Here is a 24,125-nt window from a genome sequence, read left to right on the forward strand (position 1 = left end):
TCCTATAAATATCAATTAAGTCCATCTTGTTTAATGTATCATTTAAAGCTTGTGTTTCCTTATTTATTTTCATTTTGGATGATCTGTCTATGGGTGAAAGTGGGGTGTTAAAGTCCCCTACTATGAATGTGTTACTGTCGATTTCCCCTTTTATGGCTGTTAGTATTTTCCTTATGTATTGAGGTACTCCTATGTTGGGTGCATAAATATTTACAATTGTTATATCTTCTTGGATCGATCCCTTGATCATTATGTAGTGTCCTTCTTTGTCTCTTTTAATAGTCCTTATTTTAAAGTCTATTTTGTCTGATATGAGAATTGCTACTCCAGCTTTCTTTTGGTTTCCATTTGCATGGAATATCTTTTTCCATCCCCTTACTTTCAGTCTGTATGTGTCTCTAGGTCTGAAGTGGGTCTCTTGTAGACAGCATTTATAAGGGTCTTGTTTTTGTATCCATTCAGCCAATCTGTGTCTTTTGGTGGGAGCATTTAGTCCATTTACCTTTAAGGTAATTATTGATATGTATGTTCCTATTCCCATTTTCTAAATTGTTTTGGGTTCGTTATTATAGGTCTTTTCCTTCTCTTGTGTTTCTTGCCTAGAGAAGATCCTTTAGCATTTGTTGTAAAGCTGGTTTGGTGGTGCTGAACTCTCTCAGCTTTTGCTTGTCTGTAAAGGTTTTAATTTCTCCATCAAATCTGAATGAGATCCTTGCTGGGTAGAGTAGTCTTGGCTGCAGGTTTTTCTCCTTCATCACTTTCAGTATGTCCTGCCACTCCCTTCTGGCTTGTAGGGTTTCTGCTGAGAGATCAGCTGTTAACCTTATGGGGATTCCCTTATGTGTTATTTGTTGTTTTTCCCTTGCTGCTTTTAATATGCTTTCTTTGTATTTAATTTTTGACAGTTTGATTAATATGTGTCTTGGCATGTTTCTCCTTGGATTTATCCTGTATGGGGCTCTCTGTGCTTCCTGGACTTGATTGACTATTTCCTTTCCCATATTAGGGAAGTTTTCGACTATAATCTCTTCAAATATTTTCTCAGTCCCTTTCTTTTTCTCTTCTTCTTCTGGAACCCCTATAATTCGAATGTTGGTGCGTTTAATGTTGTCCCAGAGGTCTCTGAGACTGTCCTCAGTTCTTTTCATTCTTTTTTCTTTATTCTGCTCTGCAGTAGTTATTTCCACTATTTTATCTTCCAGGTCACTTATCCGTTCTTCTGCCTCAGTTATTCTGCTATTGATGCCATCTAGAGTACTTTTAATTTCATTTATTGTGTTGTTCATCGTTGATTGTTTCATCTTTAGTTCTTCTAGGTCCTTGTTAACTGATTCTTGCATTTTGTCCATTCTATCTCCAAGATTTCAGATCATCCTTACTATCATTATTCTGAATTCTTTTTCAGGTAGACTGCCTATTTCCTCTTCATTTGTTAGGTCTGGTGCATTTTTATCTTGCTCCTTTATCTGCTGTGTGTTTCTCTGTCTTCTCATTTTGCTTATCTTACTGTGTTTGGGGTCTCCTTTTTGCAGGCTGCAGGTTCGTAGTTCCTGCTGTTTTTGATGTCTGTCTCCAGTGGCTAAGGTTGGTTCAGTGGGTTGTGTAGGCTTCCTGGTGGAGGGGACTAGTGCCTGTGTTGTGGTGGATGAGGCTGGATCTTGTCTCTCTAGTGGGCAGGTTCACGTCTGGTGGTGTGTTTTGGGGTGTCTGTGGCCTTATTATGATTTTAGGCAGCCTCTCTGCTAATGGGTGGGGTTGTGTTCCTGTTTTGCTAGTTGTTTGGCATAGGTTGTCCAGCACTGTGGCTTGCTGGTCGTTGAGTGAAGCTGGGTGCTGGTGTTAAGATGGAGGTCTCTGGGAGATTTTCGCCGTTTGATATTATGTGGAGCTAGGAGGTCTCTTATTGACCAGTGTCCTGAAGTTGGCTCTCCTACCTCACAGGCAGAGCCCTGCCTCCTGGCTGGAGCACCAAGAGCTTTTCATCCACACGGCTCAGAATAAAAGGGAGAAAAAGTAGAGGGAATTAGTAGAAGTATGAGGAAAGAAAGAAGGAAAGGAGGGTAGGAAGGAAGGAAGAAAGAAAGAAAGAAGCACAGAAGGAAAGAAGGAAAGAAAGGAGGGAGGGAGGAAGGAAGGAAGGAGGGAAAGAAGGAAAAAAGACAGAAAGAAAAAAGATACAGTAAAAATAAAATAAAGTATAATAAAGTTATTGAATTTAAAAATTCTTATTTAGAAAAAAAAAAAAGGGACGGATAGAACCTTAGGACAAATGTTGGAAGCAAAGCTATACAGACAAAATCTTACACAGAAGCATGCACATACACCCTCACTAAAAGAGGTAAATGGGGAAAAATCATAAATCTTGCTGTCAGAGACCACCTCCTCAATTTGGGATGATTCGTTGTCTAAAGGAGGGAAGGAAGGAAGGAAAGAAAGAAAGAAAGAAAGAACGAAAGTAAAGTATAATAACGTTATTAAAATTAAAATTGATTATTAAGAAAAAAATTTTTTTAAAAAAACCATGGACGGATAGAACCCTAGGACAAATGGTGGAAGCAAGACTATACAGACAAGATCTCACACAGAAGCATACACATACACATTCACAAAAAGAGGAAAAGGGAAAAAATCATAGATCTTGCTCTCGAAGCCCACCTCCTTAATTTGGGATGATTCGTTGTGTATTCATGTATTCCACAGATGCAGGGTACTTCAAGTTGATTGTGGAGCTTTAATCCGCTGCTCCTGAAGCTGCTGGGAGAGATTTCCCTTTCTCTTCCTTGTTCGCACAGCTCCCAGGGGCTCAGCTTTGGATTTGGCCCCGCCTCTGCGTATAGGTCGCTGGAGGGCGTCTGTTTTTTGCTCAGACAGGACGGGGTTAAAGGCGCCGCTGATTCGGGGGCTCTGGCTCACTCAGGCCGGGGGAAGGAGGGGCAGGGAGCGCGGGGCGGGCCTGCGGCGGCAGAGGCCGGCGTGACGTTGCACCAGCGTGAGGCGCGCTGTGCGTTCTCCCGGGGAAGTTGTCCCTGGATCCCGGGACCCTGGCAGTGGCGGGCTGCACAGGCTCCCCGGAAGGGGGTGTGGAGAGTGACCTGTGCTCGCACACAGGCTTCTTGGTGGCGGCAGCAGCAGCCTTAGCGTCTCCCGCCCGTCTCTGGGGTCCGCGCTGTTAGCCGCGGCTCGCGCCCGTCTCTGGAGCTCCTTTAAGCAGCGCTCTCAATCCCCTCTCCTCGCGCACCGGGAAACAAAGAGGGAAGAAAAAGTCTCTTGCCTCTTCGGCAGCTCCAGACTTCTCCCCGGACTCCCTCCCGGCCAGCCGTGGTGCACTAACCCCTTCAGGCTATGTTCAAGCCGCCCCTCCCTGCGCTCCATCCGAAACTGAAACCCGAGCCTCAGAGTCTCAGCTCGCAGCCCCGCCCGCCCCGGCGGGTGAGCAGACACGCCTCTCGGGCTGGCGAGTGCCGGTCGGCACCGATCCTCTGTGCGGGAATCCCCCCGCTTTGCCCTCCGCACCCCTGTGGCTGTGCTCTCCTCCGCGGCCCCGAAGCTCCCCCCTCCGCCCCCCGCAGTCTCCGCCCGCGAAGGGGCTTCCTAGTGTGTGGAAAGCTTTCCTCCTTCCCGGCTCCCTCCCACTGGTACAGGTGCCGTCCCTATTCTTTTGTCTCCGTTTTTTCTTTTTTTTCTTTTGCCCTACCCAGGTACGTGGGGAGTTTCTTGCCTTTTGGGAGGTCTGAGGTCTTCTGCCAGCGTTCAGTAGGTGTTCTGTAGGAGTTGTTCCACGTGTAGATGTATTTCTGGTGTATCTGTGGGGAGGAAGGTGATCTCCGCGTCTTACTCTTCCTCCATCTTCAAGGTCCCCTCTGTTAATTTTTTTGACATAGAGCTGTATGAGCTATCTGTGTATCTTGGTGATTAATCCCGTTGGTCGCTTCATTTGCAACTATTTTCTCGTATTCTGTGAGTGGTCTTTTTGTTTTGTTAATTTATGCTGTACAGCAAAATGATTCAGTTATACATATACTTTTTCATTTTCTTTTCCATGATGGTTTATCTCAGGATATTGAATATAGTTCCCTGTGCTATAAGTTGGACCTTGTTGTTTATCCATCCTATAGATAATAGTTTGCGTCTGCTAATCCCCAGCTCCCAGTCCTTGAATGACGATGTTTCTGAGTCCATGCATGTTGCCGTGTGGATCAGTGCTTTGTTCACTTTGCTGTTGGATAGTATTTCATTGTGTGGATGTACCACGTTTTGTCTGTTTCTCAGCCAGTGGACAGGTGGGCTGTTTACAGGTTTGGGTTATTATCAGTGATGCTGCCGTGAACATTTGTGTACTACAAGTCTCTGTGTAGACAGTGTTACTTTTTTTTTTTTTTTTTGCGGTACGCGGGCCTCTCACTGTTGCGGCCTCTCCCGCTGCGGAGCACAGGCTCCGGACGCGCAGGCTCAGCGGCCATGGCCCACGGGCCCAGCCGCTCCGCGGCATGTGGGATCCTCCCGGACCGGGGCACGAACCCGTGTCCCCTGCATCGGCAGGTGGACTCTCAACCACTGCGCCACCAAGGAAGCCCTGGTGAGTTGTTTTTAACGCTTTCTAAATGCCTTATGTCTGCAATGTTTTTTAAAAGGCACTGAGCTCTTGAATTTGAGATGCAGCTACAGTTGAGGGTAAAGGGCTTCTGTTGAATGATGACTTGCAAAAATATGTTCTTCGGCAAAGGACTTACAGCCTACTTTACGGGCCGAATATCTGTCTATTTAGCCTCATAGCCTCGTATTACGTCTTGCCCTGAGCTCAATTAAAAGTTACGGCAGTTAATACTGAATCGTGGCATATTAGTACTAGGTTAACATTTACAAAAAAATATTTTTCAGAAAGGAACTCAGTGTGAACTAAGCAATTCATAGTCGTGTTTATTCTGAAGCTTTTATTTTGGAGTCTTCTATCGCCGAATGACACATTTAATTTTTACAACAGGTATTAGAAATTGAGATTCTTTTTTAAAATTTCTACCATTTCAGCGTAAAATTGTAGATGATGTTCCAAACCATCGTCAAAAAATGCAGAGCAAACTTTTCTGTATATAAACTGTACATAATACAAGGCACTATACATTCGGGGGCGATATTAAGGTAGAAAGGTGGATTTGCACAGATTCTTAAGAGCCTGTGCCTGGAAGTATAAATTCTTTGTTCATCTTAGCACCGGAAGCAGCACTCAGAACGAGTCCGACTTAACGCTGAAGGAGGCGCCTCTGAACGTGGGTGAAGGTATGCGTTGGTGGCAGAACTAATTCAACAGAAGCAACTACCTTTTAATATTATTTTGACACCAAAAAAAAAAACCCTTAAAAGTGAATGAATACATATTGCTTTGTTAAATACATATTTGATTTATACGGTGTTTATATAAATATATATATATTTAGAATCCACAAACTATCAAAATAACAATTTATAAAGGGAACCGCTTAAAAAGTAATAATAATAACAGGCAGCGCTTAGCAGGACCAGGAGGGCAGTGCCGTGGCCTTCGCTGAGGACCCCCTGCGTGAGCGCGCGTGGAGATGCGGATGCCTTATAAACATCGTCTGCTCAATCGTGGAAGGTGTGTTTCCAGAGAGTTTTCTGGAACATTTACAAAATACACAACTCCCAAACAAGCAGGAGAGCTGATCGCTTCAGGTTTCGAAAACGCAGATGTAAAAATATTTTTTAAAGGACTAGCCATACCCCTCTTCCAAAAACAAAACACATCCATTTTCCTGGTCCAACAGTATTGAAAGTGACAACAGAAGTTCCTCCAGCATCTCATGACTCAGAACAGACCTTTTGCTTTCTTCAGGTTCACCTGCTTCCAGGCAGGCAGTGCATTGTATTCGTCTCGGGTCATGTCTAGTGCAAACTGGAAGGAGGGAAAGAAACGCCCTGAGTGAAAGGACCCTCCGACAAGCCACGCATGCTGTGTTCAAATGCTGTCCCACCTGAAGAAGTGCTTACCTCGAAATCCTCGTCGGTGAGGTAAATCTCCAGCTTCAGAGGGTCCACGCCCTCGGGCAGGGGCCTGGCTAGGAGGTCGGCCAGCGGGTAGATGGTTTTGCACAGCTTGGCTAAGACATCCTCCACCAGGGTGATCTGATTTGAAACTTCCGTGTCCTGGAGAAGAGGAGGGGGCAGAGAGGGGGACCTCCGTGTCCCACATCTGAACACGTTTCATCATGTGCCTGAAAATATGCCCCCCTGGCCCATCCGCACCGCAGCCTGGAGACCCTGCTCAGGGGGATGAGGCTCTGAGATGCCATCTCACCCTGCACGGCATTTCAGATACATCAGGAAAAAGTTTAGGGACTATCACACGAGTGAATTATCCAGAAGATGATTAAATGTGAAGTTGAAACGCTGGAAGCATGCAAATAATGGAACTTGTTTACAAATATTTAAAAACAGTTAACCTTAAAAGGAATTACCCCCCCCCACCCCCTCAGACCCCATCTCTTCATCCTCAACAGAAAAAGGAGGTAAGAAAATGCGTCTAGATAAGCTGGGGCTGAATTGAGGTCTCTTGCTTTTAAACCACTGTGTGCATTTCATCTGAACAGGTTATTCCGGGTGAACGATCTTCCTCTGTTAAACCTGGGACCCCCCCCAGTGGGCTACCTCCTTTGGGTGGACGTGTGTGTGGGGAATGATGTGAATTCAGCTGCACACAGACCAGGGATCGGGGGCGAGTGGCGGAGGGAACGCGTCAGAGATCGGGGCGAGCTTCTCCGAGTGTCCATGCCTCGGCTAGTTCGCCGGTGAAATGGGGTAAGAAGCAGCTGGATCTTAGTGGACTGTTGTGAAAATTAAAGGCGAAGCTAAGTGCGGTGTTCGGAGCAGTGCCTGGCACAGAGCGGCCCTTAGTGAATTCTCATCACGACTTGCCCGACGGCAGACTGGCCGATGGCCTGCAGGCTGTACAGGACTCCCCAGAGCCCCCCGGCCAGCCCCCGGGGGTCTGCAGGGCACACGGGACAATGGCAGTGATTCATGTAATTGAACTTGGACCGCAGCAACGGGGCTCGTAACCCCTAGAGCTCTGAGGTGTCCTGGGTCACACGTTCATCATGGATAGAGCCACCTTGCCATGCCTGTCGGCTCCCAGGCGGCCTGAGCCCCCATCTGTGAAGGTCAAGTCCACGGGGCTCCAGGGAGTGAGCTTAGGGTCACCAGCAGAGATGAAGCAGGCCCTCTCCGTGGTCGAGAAGCGGCACACATTTGCTGTTTGTTTAAACTTATCCAGACCTCCTATCAAATACCCCTCCACGTCATCTCTGCCAGGGAAGTGGCCCTCCTCCTACACAGTGAGAAAGCCTGAACGGAACAAACCTGTCTCCCACGACACCAAAAACGCCCTTGGGATTGCTACTGCAAGCAGCGTTCGAAGCTCAGACGCTGAGAAATTCTACATAGCGGCAGTAAGCTTCCTCTTTTCGGTGCAGTTGGAAAGGGTACCGCTCTGGCTCATAATGAGCCGTGTACCCCTCAGGACGGGCTCACCACCTCCACTCCCTGACGCAGCCGAGCAGGGACTTCCCCACGGGCTTCTTTCGCGTCCCCTCTGACCCAAGGTTAGGGTCTGAGGCCCGGGGCGCTTTTGCGGTGCCTTATGTGGACTTGGAGAAGCAGGGGATCCTTAGCTAACAGGAGGAAGGGACCGCTGCTCCAAATGAATTAAATTCACCTTTGCGTTCAAGTGTTTGAACTAAGCCGTGTGCAGATTACCAAAATATTTCCACTGACTTCTCCTCAGGCCCTTCCTCGTCCTGAGCTGATTCTGCGGAGACTGGTGAACGTGTTGTGACCAAGGAAACGTGTTCCCACGTGAAATGCAATCGGCTGCTTCTCCCAGGTGAGGTCCTCCCACAGCCCAAAAGGCAGGGGGCCCCCTGGACAGGGAAGGGGCGTGCTCACCATTTCTGTGATTTCTGCAATGTCTTCTCTGTGCTCCCAGCTGGGAAACATGTTGGTGAAGGTCAGGGGCTCCAGACCGGCATGGATGAGGTAAGACTTGGGGGGCGGCTTCTTGAGGTTTTTTCCTGCAGTCATACAGAAGGCAGATGTCACAGACCCAGCATGGCCCCGATGACCCTGGCTTATCCCCTGTAATTTTTTCCCTGTTTGCATCTCTTGACTTAACGGTTAAAATGGAAGTTATGAGTTTGTAGCCCCTCCCCGCCATGATGTTTACAAAAAATGTTAATTTCATGCATGTGACTGTGCATGAAATTGCATGGGATCGACCTGACTTTGAACTTCCTGAACCCAACAGAACACTTCTGGGTCCCTGGATGGGAGAAGAGCAAGCCTCCCTCTGTGGCGTCTGGGTGGGACCGTCCCTCCTGGACTCACCTGTGAAGTATTCCTCTGATTGCCTAACCCAGCCTTGAGTTCGGTGTGAATTACCAGCTAATGGCAGCATTTTAGAAGCTACTTTAGCTTAAACATTTGGTGGGAAGTTTATTAAGTTATTTTTTACGAAAGAGCTTTCCAAGAGAAAATCAGCTGTATATATTCAGTAAAACTAATCAATGAAATCTTAAAAATTCAGGTAAGAAATTAATCACTGGCATCTTCGTTTTATATAAAAGACCAGACGTTTCAGGTGGGTGGTATAGTAGAAAAGCCATGAATTGACTACAGATCTTTCTTTTTAGGTAACACTAAACAGAGTAACAGATGACGGAAAGGTTGCCATTGGCCTTCCAGCCCGCTTGGGGGTGCTCTCTGCTCTCCGACGGGGCTGACACTGCGTGTGGACAGTGTGCGGATGGGGCCTGGTGTCCCACAGCATGATTGACCCTGAGTGCAGAAGGGTTTTAACCAGGCCAGGCATCCCACACCTCAGCCGTTAACCTCGAGGGTGATAGGTTAGTCGGCCTCATAATATAAAAGAGAAAAATGATATTCACTAGTTTGTTGAAGGGGGGGGCATATGGGGGAGTGGGTTAAAAGGTACAAACTATTAGGTATAAAATCTGCCACCAGGGTATATTGTACAACACGGGGAGTACAGGCCACTATTCTGTAATAACTACAAATGGAGCACAGCCTTTAAACACTGTGAATCTATGTCGTATACCTGTAACATACAATATTCCACATCAACTCTCCTTCAATTTAAAAAAGAGAGAAAACGGAAATCTCGTTCATGGTGGCAGCTGGGAATGTACTAATCTCAGAAGTAGCAAGCCTCCGCGGAGCTCAAGGGAAAGCAGTCGCTCCAGGGCTGTCTGCCGGCTTTGTCCAGGCTGCTAGCACCCGTGGAAGGGAAGCGTGTACCGGGGCCCCCGCCGCCGCGGCCTCACCTCGGCAGTACCGCAGCACCGTCTCCATGGCGCTCTTCCGGTCCGAGGCCCAGCGCATGCGGGCGGAGCCGGTGATCTTGTTCTCCACGGGCCACCAGCCCTGCCAGAGGTACACCTCGTGGTGATTGTCAACAAGAAAAAGTGCTGCGAGGGCGGAGCAGAGCAGACGTCTCATCAGGGGCTCTGCCCCACACCGAACCGACGCCTCCCCCCCTGCCGCCTCGGTCAGTGCGAGAATCCGCTTGGCAGGTAAACTCGGGGCCACGGGGAGGGTGCCCCTGCTGTCTTGGCCCTTTAAACGGTGAAGCAGGAGATGCCTCGAGGCAGAGAGATGGCGTGGATGAGGGGGGCGCTTTCCTCCCTCTCCCCCCATTCCTTCCCCCTTTGCCCCTCCTGCAGCCGCCCCCTGGGTCCTGGCCGGTTGAGAAGAGTGGGACAGATGACATCACGCTGGCCCTCGGGTCATCGGTGGTCATGCCCCACGTAGGACTGCTTTGCAGACCATCTAAGTCCATGGTGCTTTCAGGGAGGAGTGGGCTTTGGAAATCAAGTGTTGCTCCCTTTTCCCTTCAGCAGACCCTCAGCCTGACTCTCCCACGCGGTCAAGGGCTCTCACACCCGCCAGCCCAGCTCGCCTGAGTCCTTTGCTAGCCTGCATCTCAGAATTCTGTGATAATCACATGCCTGAAAAGCCCAGCGGAGGCTGCCCCACCTGAGCCGCAGGACGGAGAGGTGGGTAGCAGCCCCTTTTCAGACACTGGCTGATAGTTCCCCAGTATGACCCTGTGACCGCGTGCACCGTCGAGGTTTTAAGGTGGTGACCGGGGCTGCCAGGGTCCGGGAAGTTCCTGGTGCCGCTCCAGGCTCTTGTAATATGACAGCAGAGATGCCGTGAGGCCAGGGCGGCCGACCTCAGCCTCAACTGTCTCTACCGCCTGGTCTCTGGTGACTGTGACTGTCCCACGACAAGAGCGCACAGCTTCTGCCTCGAGGTGGCAGTCACGTGGATACAGCCCTGACCTTGGAATCAGAAGACACGGGCCTTGGCCCTGCTGTGCAGCATGGCAGACACTGCTCTTTGGCTCACTCCACAGATACTCCCAACCCCCTGCTCCTTGGACTCTTGCAAGGTGCCCTTGCAGCTGGGGGGTGGCCATGGGACATAGCTCTGGCCAGGGGGATGTAAACGGAAGTCTGCTGGGGGCTTCTGGGAAAGCTTTCGCTTTATCTGGTAAGAGAGAGACATGGCCATCATTATTGCCCTTTCCTCTACTCTTCCTTCTGTTTTGAACAGAAACATGATGGCTGGAGCAGGGGCAGCCACATGGAGACCATGAAGCAGCAAGCTGGAGGGAAGGCTGAGAGAACAGCAGAGACTCATGCCTGACACAGCTGCACTCAACCTACTCTTAACTGACGAATTTGGGTGAGTTGAGTGACTGAGGGTCAGTTTTTTACACTATAATATGTGATTGATGTCAACTTCCTTTGGGGGGGAGGTGTGAGGATTAAATGAGATAATATAAAGATTAAGTGAGATAATATTAAGTGTACTTGGCAAATTAAAAACTGCTTACTAGATGCAAAAGTAAAAAGCCTTTTGGAAGGCGTGCCTTCTGCTGGCTCAGCACGACTACCCCCTTCTGTGGGCCATACCTGGTTGCGGGGCGCTGTACAGGTCTTCCTGCAGGAAGGGCATAGAATTGACCACAGAGGGGTCTCGGGCTGGATACATGAACTCGGTGGCTGAGAAGTCGCCAGAGGAGCTACTGAGGATGAACAGGCGGGGTGTGAAGTTAAAATTTCCAGGATCTTTGAAAGAAAAGAGAACAAAAGCTAAAGACAAAATATGCACCAAAGTAAATTCCAGGTGGATTGGAGAATCACTGTTTGTTAGACGTGAAATGATCAAAGCATTGGAAAGTGTAAAAAGAGGTGAGGTTTATCTGAGCTTGGAGGTGGGGAAGGCCTTTTTAATCATAATTACGAAAGAAGTATAATTCAAGGAGAAGAGATTTATGCATTAAGAACATAAAAATGAAAAATTACATTATACAAAAAGCACCCCCAAGCAAAGAAAACTAAAAGGCAAGTGACAAAATGGGAAATATGGAAACCTGTTAATATCCTTAGTGGTCTATAAAGGAAGATAATAATGAAACAACACATATCTAAAAAATGTGAAGGCACAAAGAAAACATTCACCTAAACGGAAGTACAAATGGCTAAAAAATACATATAGAAAGCATTTAACATTCTGATTTAAAACGTTAAGTTATAACAGTGTTCAGGTAGTAATTTCTACCATCAGTCTTGGCAAACAGGAAAAAGTAATACACTGTATGATTGTGCTGTGAAACGCACACGCCTGTAACTTGCTGGTGAGAGTGGGATTTGCCGCCAGTGTCCTGGGGGCATCTGCTGGCCTGTAACTGTAAGGCGTCTATACTAACGCCGGCAGAGGAGACCCACGCCTAGGAATTTACCTTAACTAGAAATGGATGCAGATGATTCTCTTGAAAATTATTTGTGACTTCATCATCGTTAGAGGAAAACTGGGAAGAACTCAGCTCTCCAACTATAGGACACAGGCTAAGTAGAGAGTCGCAGATATACTCATGAAATACCCTGCAGCCATTAAAAGTCTAAATATTGAAATAGGATTTGGGAAATTGTTCATAATAAATTAAGGGGAAAAAGCAGGTTGCAAAACAGTGTGTATAAAGAATGCTATCCAAATTTTATTTTAAAAAAGAAGTAGTATTTATTGCATAAAGAAATGTTAATTCTGGTTCACATCTTTTGAAAGATGTCATTATAAGGATCTTATTATTTTCTTTCTTAATTTCTTTGTACTTTCAAACACTTCCCATCATCAATATGCAGTACAGTTAACCCCTGAACAACACAGGTTTGAACTGCACACACAGGTCCACTTAATTCATGGAGATTTTTCAACAAATATATTGGAAACATTTTTTGGAGATTTGTGACACTGAAAAAAACCTGCAGACCGAATAGCCTAGAAATATTGAAAAAAGTAAGAAAATGTAGGTATGTCATGAATGCATCAAATATATGTAGATACTAGCCTGTCCTTACATAGGCATGAGGTGACAGCTGAAATAAAATGTGTGTTTTCTTACTGTTTTATAGCTTCGCTTTCAGAGAATTACATTACCGTACAGTATGCCTCTCTCTAATTGGGGAAGCTGTGTATCAGCCTATCATCACGGGTGAGTGATTTTTATAAAAATGTAACAATGTTTCCAATACTTTATTATGAATAGGACTGTAACACTGCATGCCATAAAAATTTTATAACTGTTCATTAGTGTAGAGGCTGGGCTGCTGTGAAGCAATTGTATCATGACACTAGCTGACTGTAAAGTAATCATATTGCTGCTGCTTCGTTATACCTGTATATAGGAATTTCTTTTTCACGTTATCTTTTTTTTTGTTTAACATCTTTATTGGAGTATAATTGCTTTACAATGGTGTGTTAGTTTCTGCTTTATAACAAAGTGAATCAGTTATACATATACATAGAGGGAAGAGATATGGGAACATATGTATATCTCTTCACTTTTGATGTCTAGTGTTAGTAATACATATAACATCTATAGTGTTTTGTATCATCTAAGAGAATATTGATGTAGGCACTGACAAATGATTCATTTCGTAAACAGATGATGTAAATTTACGGTATCGATAGTATCGATAAATACGATACAGTAAATGTAACTTCTCTTCCTTATGATTGTCTTAATAACATCTTCTTTTCTCCAGCGTACTTTATGGTAAGAATTACAGTATTTAATACATATAACCTACAAACTGTGTGTTAACTCTTTATGTTCTCGGTAAGGTTCTTGGTCAGCAGTGGGCTGTGAGTAGAGAAGTTTGGTGGGAGTTACAAGTTACATGTGGATTTTCGACTCTGTGTGTGTGTGTGTGTGTGTGTGTGTGTGTGTGCGCGCGCGCGCGCGAGGTTGGCCCTTAACCCCCGTGTTGTTCAAGGGTCAACTGTACTTTAAAAACCTAGGTAAAAGTTTGTAAAAGCTGAGAGGCAGTACGGCGGTGTGGTCATGAGGACATCCCACTGTTATCCAACCCGGGCAAGCTGGTTAACCACCCCAGGCCTCAGTTTCCCCATCGGTGACCAGGGCAGCTTGTTGGGTTGTGAGCACTGAGTGAGGGAACATCCAGCAGGTGTTTAGACAGGGCCTGGCTCGCCCTAACGGCTTAGTAATTGTTAGCTTTTTTCTGATGTTATTCTGCACGTAGGTCGACCTGTATCTTGTGTATTTAAAGACAAGACCGACCCACTCTCTCACTTAAACCCCACTATTTCCCTGCACCCTGGATGCCGGCTGCGCCGAAAGCATCTCGTTCCAGAGCTTCAGGCTGTGCTCAGCTCGCTGCCTGGAATTCTCCCCCCTCCTTCACTTCTCTCCAAGCCACACCTGCACCTCCAAGGCTCCGGTAAGTGCTGTCTTCCATGGAGCCCTGTGTGATTTTTTTCCTGGAGGAAGAAATCTTTCTTTTTAACTCTCCACCTCTGTCACCTGTACCTCTTTTCTGACACACACAGCTTTTCCTTGGCATCATGATCAGTCATAAGCGTTATTTAGCCTCCTTGTTGGCCCCAGAGGAGTCGGCCCGGGTGTAGCTCCCAGTGTGCTGTACAGAACACGTGTGCGTAAGCGCGCACTGAGTGAGCCGCGGCGCCGGGGGTTACCTTGGAGCATGCAGTCGTAGGCCTTCCGGTCTCTCCTCCCCAGAGCGTCCCAGAATCCCAGGGGCTCCGACCCTTCGTCACACTCGTGAATTGTCACTTTGCTGCTACTGTGCAGCCCGGCCTCCAGGGGACATCTGCACAGAGAGTCCGAGAGTTTGTATCAGGCCCAGAAGTGAGGGCGGCACAAAATTAGATCCCTGCTAAATCTGCAGGTCGGTTCGCCAGCTCGCTCCTACTTTCTAACTAGAACAATTCTTGTAATGAATAAAAACACGCTCTGTGGTATCTGAGTGTGCGCAGCAGGGAGGGGTCGGCTTGGCCCTTAGAGAGGAACGTCGGATTACAGAGAAGCCGTGATGAAAACAGTGTTTTGCACGTACATACTTCCCGTTCCTCGGCCCGGGGTTGGGTGTGTCGCCTCGCACGGCCCTGGTCCCTAGATCTGCGCGTGACTTCAGGCGGCGGCTCATAAGTGTTACTCATTTTGTTTTTTCTCAGGGGTCCAGGGGCGAACCTGATGGGCCTCAGTGCCATGTGAGACCTGGCTGAACCCTGTCTATCATCTAGCTTGCTGGCCCTCAGCATGATGTCGGGAGATGAAGCATCCCGCTTCCCAGCTGTCCACCAGCCGAAAGGTCCCCCGCCCTCCACGTGCGCTGGGTCACGTGTGCGCCGTGAGGGGGAGCCGACCCTGACCGCACCGCTTTGGTGCCCAGAGAATGAATTTACCAGGTGGCACCTGGTGGGATGTGGCCCCGGGAGACTCTTCCTCTCCACTGTACGGGTGTCACCAAGGTCCTCCCAGGTCTCAGCTCGAGGGGGCACTGGGCTCTTTGGCTGCCCGAGATGCACAGAGGCACCTGGGCAGGTGGCGGGCGGCACAGCTGCTTCTGGGCTCTCCCTGCCTTCCCCTCCCCAGGGTGGGTCCTCACCTAGCGCCGTCACGGTGTGCTGTCTCTGGGTCGTGGGCACCTGTGGGTGCCTGTCTGGGAAAGGGCAGCTGCCTCGGATGCTGGGAAACACACTTGTCCCCGAAGGAGGGGGCATGCCTCAGTCTGACACGGTGGGTGGTCTCCTGTCTTTGGCTAAATGCCCTTAAACCTTCCACTGCTCCGATACAATCAACTCTGCTGCCCTAAATGATATTTGAAATCTGCTCTCTTTAAATAGCCAGGGACTCCAGGTTGACAATTCAAAAGCCAAATCACACCTTCAGAGAAGCTGCTGGGGGTCCTGCGCCTTTTACGGAGGTCAGGTAAGTCCTCAGGAAGCGGGGAGGCCCTTACGGGGGAGAGGTTTGGGCTGGACACGTGCCACATGAATGTGGACCTTCAGGGCCCCTGACCACGTGGGGCTCAGCTTCCCACGCTGAGTCACTCTGGGCACGCGGGGCGTCCACGGGGACCTCAGGGTCCTTAGCCTGCACCCAGGAAGCCCTCGGGAGAGGTGCTCACACACACACACAGCAACTCACTGTTCCTTGATTTTATTGGCCGCAGTCCTTCCGACCTCCTTCGTGTGGGCCTGGGCTTTGCATCCGTGCCACAGGTAGATGAGGGCTTTGTGGACGTTGAGGACGACCATGGACGTCCTGGACCTCAGGCTGCTGCAGTGACAGGCCACCTCCAGCAAGTTCCCTTCCACGGGCACTTCTCCGCGCACACAGTACAGCCTCCACTCGCCTGCAGGGGGCACCAGTGGCACAGTCAGGACGTGGCGGCGCGGGGAGGGGGCCTGGAGGGAAGGGGAGCCTGCAGGGCAGCCCACACCCCGCCTCCTTTCTGTGTCTGGAGGGGCAGGTGGAGGCGAGGCCAGGCTGCGGTCTTACTGAGTCCCAGGAAGCCAGTTTTGTTGGAGTTATAGTTAGAAGCAGGCTGCCCAGAGTGCACGATGCAGAAAAACCAGTTTTACATAATTTATTTATAAAGATCTAGGTAAGTCATAACAGGCATATTTTTTTAAGAGGCTCTGAAACTATGCTTTCTTTTTTGTTTTTTGGATGCTGGTCAACAAAAATCTCATAATTTAGAAGAGAAGATCACTAGTTTTTTTTTCCCCCTCCAGGATCCAGTTTAAGGTCGGGTCATCTTGCGGCCTCCTTTATGCAAAGCTGCTTTCTGAAGGCAACTCCATGGAAGGAAGGGGGAGGGAGGCACCCAGGAAGCTGATTTATGAGGCAGACATCAGGAGGCCTTCGCTGGTCAGGCCGCAGCTACATGAAGAGAGAGTTACTCTAAAGCCCACGCCTATAAAAATACCTTCCCGGAGAGGAGAACAGAGTCGAATTCCAGCAGCAAAAGTGACTCACTCTGTGCGTTGTCTTCTTCCTCCTCCCGTCTCCCGGAGTGGACCACCATCCCTCCCTGGAAACACTGCAGAAAACAGGGGGGCTCCTTGCCCTGCAGGACCTGGACCTTCCGATTTAAACACATTACAGTGAGTCACGTGCCCTGGTTTTGCAGAGTCATAAAAATAACACATGCCTGTTGTCGAAAATCTGAAAAATACTGAGAAGTACAAATAAAAGCCACTGATGATTTATCGAGAACACTACTACAGTTCTGGCGTGTGGCTTTCCTATAATACAAAGTATTTTTCAGGTATACATTTTTCCCAAATAGGATCGCTGTTTATGTTGCTTTATCCCTGGATTTTCTTCAGCTGACGTTTTTCTGTCGTCACATAAAGATTCTTAACATGAATTTTGATATTTTAATGGTAGTGTTCCACGGTACGGATATAACGTGATTAACTTAAACATGTTTTTAATAAAGAAGATCTCTCAGCAGTGAGAATGGCTAATCCCTGACTTAATGATTCCGGGGAAAAGAACTGTCTCTTGCAGGCTCTGGTCCACTCACAGGGCCTGTCACTCAGCGGCGCCTCTGTCAGCACAACAGTTACGCATCAGCGTGAGATGCAGCAGAGTAACAGGAACGTACGTAGGGCTGAGTCAACTGACTCTCACTTTGCCAAGGTATATCCCCTCAAACAAGGAAATGTTTACTGAGCCTGGCAGTCGGGGAACGTTGAAAGGTAGGACACATTTCTCACCATGAGTTAACTTATCAATTCAGGGCCCCTTCTGTGTCATTAAGAGCCGTTCTGTGGCAGTGTTTTCTATTTCTGCAGTGATTTTTCCATCCGTTGGATTGATAAAAAAATTAAATGCTCCAATTAGATTAAGACTCAAAACTCTAAGGATGATTTTGAAGGCATGATAAAACATATTCGTTCACAGCCTTTACGAGAAAAAAGAAAACCAGCTGAAATGATCCACTATGAGGAATAAATTAACAACTGTTTGTCCCTGAAAGCTGTTTGGAAAATACAGTCCATAGTAGAACATCTGCTGCATTAAACACTTTCTAGGGAAGAGGATTGGTTCTTAGGAACCTGGAAGGCTGAATGAGTGTGGATCTATTTCTGGAGAAAATTCCTCTGCTCTCTTTCCTGATGTTAGTTTTAACTATTCATCCAAGACAGTAAAAGGATCTGCACAGGGTGTTATGGTCCCCAAAACCCCAGAGTTAACTCTTTAATTACTGGTAATAAAGGAAGGGACAAAACATTAAAAAGGAATGCTTTCAAAACCTTGACTTGGGGTAGTGGTACCTGCCAGGCGTCATGCAGGCCCTGGGGTTATAACGGTGGGTAAGACCAGGACAGACATAGTCTCTTTCATGCTCACGGGGAAGACAAAGAATAAATAAGTAAACAAAATGAATGTTGTTTTACGTAGGGTAAGTGCTATGAAAAAATAAAGCAGAGCAAAGGGGACAGAGGAGGACAGGAAAATGGGGAGAGATGTGGATAAAACATGGAGGCGACATTCAGACAGAAACCCCAATCGTGTAAGGTTTCAGGGGGAGTGTTCCAGGCCGGGGAATCAGTGCAAAGGCCCTGGGGTGGGGGGGCGGAAAGAGGTGTGTCTAGGAACTGCAAGGAGGTGGGAGTAGCCTGACCAGGTGCAAGAAGAGGGAGGTTGGAGGGGGGTGCAGGGCTGACCCCCGGGAGACCCTCGGATGGTAGTCCGAGTGTGATGAAGGACAAGGAGGGGCACCGTCTGATGTGTCCTAGAAAAATCACTCAGGCTGCTGTGAGGAACGCAGATGCTGGGCAGACTCGATGTTTACATCAGTCCCTGATACCTCCTTAGGATGGGTTTGTGTACGTGGGATCACTGATCAAGGTGTATGAGCATCTCAAGGTTCCTAAGCCGTGGCTGCTTTCGGGATGGCAGTTCACACTTCTCGGTGGAAGCAGGCACGGGTACCCATCCTACTGAATCCCTGCCAGCCCTGGATCTGTTCTTTTAAAAATCTCTGCCATTTGAGGCGTGGAAAATGGCATCTCTTAGTTTTAGTTCCTTGATGATCAATCCAGTGGAAACTTAAGAAAAAACCACCCATGGGCTCTCTGCACTTGTTTTGTGGATTTACTATTTGCAGGTGTACTTTAAGGTCATATTGCGAGAGGTCTGCCTTCCTGGTGAGGGGGTGGGGAGATGAAAGATGAGGCAGACCCCGACATCTGGAGAAGCCAGACCAGGACTAAAGGGGCTTCGGATGATACTGTCTTCGTGTTTAGGGGACCAGGCCACACACCCTCCGGCTCCCGGAAAGGCCAGCTCCCTCATTTCCGGCGCGTCCGCCTCCAGGACTTACCTGGGCTCCCCTTTCCTCGTCCAGCTGCACCGTCATCAGAGCTGACGTGCCCTTCTCACTCACAGTCGACTGCCGGCCTTGCCAGAAGAAGTAGACGCGCCTCTCTTTGCCGGCCACCCTGACCGGGTGCTCGCCCTTCTGCCGACTTCCCACTGTGGACACACACGAGCAGAGCGCGGGCTGAGCAGCAGGTAAGAGCCCAAGGAGAGCCAGTACCAGCTGAGGCTCCAGGCCCTGTGAGGACGAACAGCGAAGGCGCAGCGCTGGGGAGAAAAGGCATCACAGCCGGGGACGCCGATCGTGGCTTCGGAGGAGAGGGAAACCGCCTTTCTTCTAGCTAACGGATCCTGAGCCTCCAAACTGGAGAAAAATGATCTCCAGGGCCCTCCTGATACCCTAAGACAAACACCGGTCATCCTGAGGGAGGTGGCAGGCCATCCAAGTGTGTGACGGAGAGAAGTGGGGACGCCAGAGCAGGGCCAAGGGCCCCCGAAGACACAGCCGCATTTTCCACATTACACCATCCTTTGGCAGAAGATTAGCTGGGGGAGAAAAGACACTGCAAACGACTGCTGGGCCAGCTTTAAGCACGAAGGGAAAATGTAGTCTGCTAAGACTACTCAAGTAAAAGAAACCGCTTTGAAGTCTCCCAAGTTGTGTCAGAAAGGGGAGAGAGAAATTGCTGACCTATGGCTTTCACAAAATAATCTGGGATTTAAATGATATCGGCCGCCAGGGCTGTAGCCAGGAGTAAGGGCTGGTTCTCCTCACTGTCTGGGACCTCGCGGGCACTGGGTACCTGGCAGCAGAACACAGACCCCACTGAAGGGCAGTCACGGAAGGTTCTCTGGGCAAGTGGTCGTTTCAGATGGTATGTCAGACCCCAAACTGCAACCTTTAGGAACAGATCTCTCTCCAGATTTCTCTCATTTCTTCATTCAGCAGATACTTACTGAGCACCTACTGTGTGCCAGGGACTCTTCAGGATACTGGGCTATGGCGCTGAGCAAGGCAGCTCTGGAGGGTGGGAGGCGCCGTGAGGAAAAGACGGGATGTGACACGGGGCGGGGGAGGGCTGCTGCGAGTGCCTGGTGGGGGAAGACCTTTCCGAGGAGGTGCGCGAGCAGAGCCCCGAGTGGCAGCGACCATGGGGCAGAGCCTTCTAGGCCGAGTGGCATCCGGAGACTAAGTTCTCGACTCAGATGCCCGGGTGGCCCCAGGTGGGGTCAACCCAGGGAGGATGCAGGTGGCTATGGTACCCACACGTATTAGCAATCAAAAATAATAACTGGGGCTTCCCTGGTGGTGCAGTGGTTAAGAATCCACCTGCCAATGCAGGGGACACGGGTTCGAGCCCTGGTCCAGGAAGATACCACATGCCAAGGAGCAACGAAGCCTGTGCACCACAACTGTTGAGCCTGCGCTCTAGAGACCACGAGCCACAACTGCTGAGCCCATGCACCACAACTACCGAGCCCACATGCCACAACTACTGAGCCTGCACTCTAGAGCCCGCAAGCCACAACTACTGAGCCTGTGCTCTACAGCCCATGAGCCACAACTACTGAGCCCGCGCGCCTAGAGCCCGTGCTCCGCAACAAGAGAAGCCACCGCAATGAGAAGCCCACGCACCGCAACGAAGAGTAGCCCCTGCTCACTGCAACTAGAGAAAGCCCGCGCGCAGCAATGAAGATCCAACGCAGCCAAAAATAAATTAAATTAAAAAAAAAAAAAAAAAGAACTGGATCCCCTGGTTCTATACGACCTCAGTCCTCCTCAGCTCCAGTCCCACCGACAAAGTCACAGCTGTCTTGAGGTTTGAAGGTAAGAAGGAAGCTCATTGTTTTCAAGTTCTTAAGAGGTCAGGGGCCATACTTACGTGATTTTTTTGGCAGGGGCCCTTTATCAGAGTCCTCTAGGACAATTTTCATAAATGATTATGAGAATTCTTAAAGGATTCTGACCAAGCTCAGCCCTTAGTGCCTTCTACTGTGAACCTGAAATGGTCAAGTTTGTGTAGTTTGAAGTGGGCAAAGTGAACAGGAACCATCCATGAATAGATGATACGTGTCCACTGTTAACCTGGAAGCCACTCCATTGAAACTTCCGCTAACTTAGGTAGGAGCAAACGTTCACCTTTGATTAGCAATCCCGCACTCTCATGTCAACTAGATTACTGGGGAGAGAGATGCATGAAACGGACCACAGATCACAGCAGCTGACACGTATCTTGGAATTGGGTAGCACTTTGTGTAAATATACGTTCACGCTTGAATAACCAACCAATGTTTTACATCCTGACATTCAAAAATGGGCTTGCGTGTATATACCTAAAATAGGATATTTCCTTAAAAATATCCCATAAAAGTTTTCATGAATTTTCCCTGCAGTTTTCTTCAGCATACCCCAAATTTAATCCTATGTACAACTTACTTTTTGACTCATTTCTTTCGTTTTAATTTTAGCAAATTAAAGGCTAAGCTATATAGTAACAGCTGCTGGGCTATCATCTTTGCGGCCTGGCCCCGAGGCCGAATTGAGCGTGTCGCTGCATCCCGCCGTCCACCCTGCTTTCAAGAGGAAGTTCACCGCCAGCAGCTGCGTTTACGAAGTAACAGAAAACCGAGGTACGAAGAGCGAGCTGCTCTTGGCGCCGTCTTGCAGCCAGACCCCATTTACCGACCCCCTACTACAGGAACTTGGCCCCTGGATGGCGCTCCAGCGTGGCCTGACGCAGTGTCCCTGGGTGCCCAGAGCTGCCTGTCTGCTGACCCTGGGGGGACACGAGTCACACCCTGCAGCGCCTGAGGCAGCCTCTGGGGCAGGACACTGACCACCGGGGCCTCTGGGCTCCCTAGTCTGGGGGCCACAGTTCACTTCGCAAGAGCAGGCTGCCCGGCATCTGCCAACAGGGCGACTGCGCTGTGTCCCCCGGGACTGCTGTCTGCTGGGCCCGCCCCAGAGGGGCCCCGGGCTCAGCCCCGTCGGCAGGTGCGGCCCCTGTGGCGTCTGAGCAGCGTGAGGGCTGGACCAGCTGACACCGCGGGGCCGGGGCTTCCGTGATGACCACGGGGCAGCTGCGGATGCCATCGGGCCGCGCTTTTCTGCCCCCCGAGGGGCGGCCTGGAATCTGAGCGCTGCCCGGCCTCACTTAATCCTCCGCAGCTGGGCTTGGTCAAAGCTGTCACTTTGCCCATTACGGTGCTGCTGGATCAGACCGTGACATGTACCTTGTGTTCGCCGGGGAGAGATACAGCAAGCATTTGCCTGGGTCGAATCAGCGTTTCTTAGGGGTTTCCAAGTAAATAGTCAAGGAAGACCTCAGAAACCTGAGATCTGTTTTTAAAGTTCATTCATTTTCATATCGTTTTAGTCATCCTTTCACTGACCATTACTTCTTGTTTTATATCTAACAGCGGAGGTAAGGAAACGACTGAATTTCAAACTGTAGTGCCCAGTGTGGTTTTGTCAAACACCAAGTCCCTTCACTTCCTGTATCTTAAGGAGGAGAACGACGGGTGCAGGTCCACGACACCGAAGGCCAGTAGCTCTTTCCCCACTAAAATCTCTCTTATTGTCTTTATTGCCACGCGGCACAGATTAGTCTTCAGCTCGCCAACTCCGCACACACTCAGCAGCCTAAACCCACCATAGAGACCCTCTGAGAACTGCTGTCGTTTGGGGCGGGGCCCCGTTATCTGTCTGATCTTCAGGTTCAGTGCAGGAACTACGCTTTGGCTGCTGAGAACGTCAGCGATGATGATTTCCCGTAGCCTCACGTAAGTAAGCGGTCGGCTCTGCGCTAAACGTCACGCACCAGATCCTAGGACCCCGCGGGCCGGGTCTTAGCAGCTCTGTTTTCCAGGTGAGAAAACCGAGGCTCAGACAGGTTAAGTCACTTTCCCCAAGTTACACAGCTGGGACGTGGGGCCCGAGAGAAGACTGAGACCCAGGCTGGAAGCCTCCTTGGGTAAAAAAAGGGGCTTTCAGTGTCCAGCCCTGTTCTCTCCTAGCCGTGTGACTGCAGGGGGCGTTCCTTAGTCTTGGTGTCCTGTTTCTCTTCTGAGAAGTTAGCGAAAGGACAGAACACATCCCGCGGAGCCTCCGTGAGGCACTCACCTAGCGCGGGTGGTGAAGCCCAGAGCGGTGCCTCTAGGCCCGCGGTCCGTCTCCCCACCTGCGATGCCTGCCCATTGGCCGCTGGGCTTTCCCACAGCCGCCAGGTCCTATTCAGGGAACGGAGCTCTCCTACCCCAGCAGGAGGCAAGCACCTCTTCCATACTTGCCCACCACCACCCCCCGTCATTTATACCATATGCTTCTGGAAGGCAGGGCCAGGAATATTTACTGACACCCAAAAGAAGGGTCTTATTCCTTAAACATAAGACATGACACCATAAAACTCCTAGAAGAGAACACAGGCAAAACATTTTCTGGCATAAATCGTACCAATGTTTTCTTAGGTCAGTCTCCCAAGGCAATAGAAATAAAAGCAAAAATAAACAAATGGGACCTAATCAGACTTACAAGCTTTTGCGCAGCAAAGGAAACGGTCAACAAAATGAAAAGACAGCTATGGACTGGGAGGAAATATTTGCAAACGATGTGACTGACGAGGGCTTAATTTCCAAAATATACAAAGAGCTCATATAACTCAACAACAACAAAAAATAAGCAACCCAATTGAAAAATGGGCAGAAGACCTAAATAGACATTTCCCCAAAGAAGACATACAGATGGCCAAGAGGCACATGAAAAGATGCTCAACATGGCTAATTATTAGAGAAATGCAAATCAAAACCACAATGAGGTACCAGCTCACACCGGTCAGAATGGCCATCATTAAAACCTCTACAAGTAACAGATGCTGGAGAGGGTGTGGAGAAAAGGGAATCCTTCTACACTGCTGGTGGGAATGTAAATTGATACAGCCACTATGGAGAACAGGATGGAGGTTCCTTAAAAACCTAAAAATAGAATTACCATATGATCCAGCAATCCCACTACTGGGAATACACCTGGACAAAACTATAATTCAAAAAGATACCTGCACCCCAATGTTCATAGCAGCACTATTCACAACAGCCAAGACATGGAAGCAACCTAAATGTCCATTGATAGATGAATGGATCAAGAAGATGTGGTGTGTATGTACATATATATATGTGTATATATATATATACACACACACACACACACACACACATACACACAATGGAGTATTACTCAACCATAAAAAAGAACAAAATCATGCCATTTGCAGCAACATGGATGGACCTAGAGATTACCAAACTAACTGAAGTAAGTCAGACAGAGAAAAACAAATACCATATGATATCACTTATAGGAAGAATCTAAAATACGACA

The 24,125-nt window shown here is 48.8% G+C and overlaps 1 protein-coding gene and 3 long non-coding RNA genes across 8 annotated transcripts in view; 3 read left to right on the forward strand and 1 right to left on the reverse strand.

Annotated features, from left to right (window-relative positions):
- LOC132527490 (uncharacterized) overlaps window positions 1-8,533 on the forward strand; it is a 63,509-nt gene extending 54,976 nt beyond the window's left edge. For both annotated transcript variants that reach the window (XR_009543009.1, XR_009543010.1), the window contains exon 4: window positions 7,796-8,533. This is a non-coding gene — a long non-coding RNA (uncharacterized LOC132527490). The remainder of the gene's footprint in view (window positions 1-7,795) is intronic.
- The window catches only part of SVIL (supervillin), a 139,826-nt gene continuing 120,617 nt past the window's right edge, over window positions 4,917-24,125 (reverse strand). For all 4 annotated transcript variants that reach the window (XM_060163252.1, XM_060163244.1, XM_060163234.1 and 1 more), the window contains 9 exons: window positions 18,759-18,910; window positions 16,400-16,505; window positions 15,566-15,773; window positions 14,092-14,225; window positions 11,007-11,162; window positions 9,351-9,494; window positions 7,957-8,081; window positions 6,004-6,159; window positions 4,917-5,908 (listed from right to left, as the gene is read on the reverse strand). In XM_060163252.1, coding sequence (XP_060019235.1) covers window positions 5,822-5,908; window positions 6,004-6,159; window positions 7,957-8,081; window positions 9,351-9,494; window positions 11,007-11,162; window positions 14,092-14,225; window positions 15,566-15,773; window positions 16,400-16,505; window positions 18,759-18,910 — 1,268 coding nt within the window. In that variant the 3' untranslated portion in view covers window positions 4,917-5,821. The remainder of the gene's footprint in view (window positions 5,909-6,003; window positions 6,160-7,956; window positions 8,082-9,350; window positions 9,495-11,006; window positions 11,163-14,091; window positions 14,226-15,565; window positions 15,774-16,399; window positions 16,506-18,758; window positions 18,911-24,125) is intronic.
- Window positions 8,676-10,770, forward strand: LOC132527488 (uncharacterized). Its single transcript, XR_009543008.1, has 4 exons — window positions 8,676-8,912; window positions 9,172-9,599; window positions 9,924-10,082; window positions 10,645-10,770. It is a non-coding gene; the product is annotated as an uncharacterized LOC132527488 (long non-coding RNA).
- LOC132527479 (uncharacterized) lies at window positions 13,320-16,904 on the forward strand. Its single transcript, XR_009543006.1, has 3 exons — window positions 13,320-13,835; window positions 14,590-15,346; window positions 15,591-16,904. It is a non-coding gene; the product is annotated as an uncharacterized LOC132527479 (long non-coding RNA).

The sequence above is a fragment of the Lagenorhynchus albirostris genome, chromosome 1 (genome assembly GCF_949774975.1).
Source record: "Lagenorhynchus albirostris chromosome 1, mLagAlb1.1, whole genome shotgun sequence".
Classification (NCBI taxonomy): Eukaryota; Metazoa; Chordata; class Mammalia; order Artiodactyla; family Delphinidae; genus Lagenorhynchus; species Lagenorhynchus albirostris.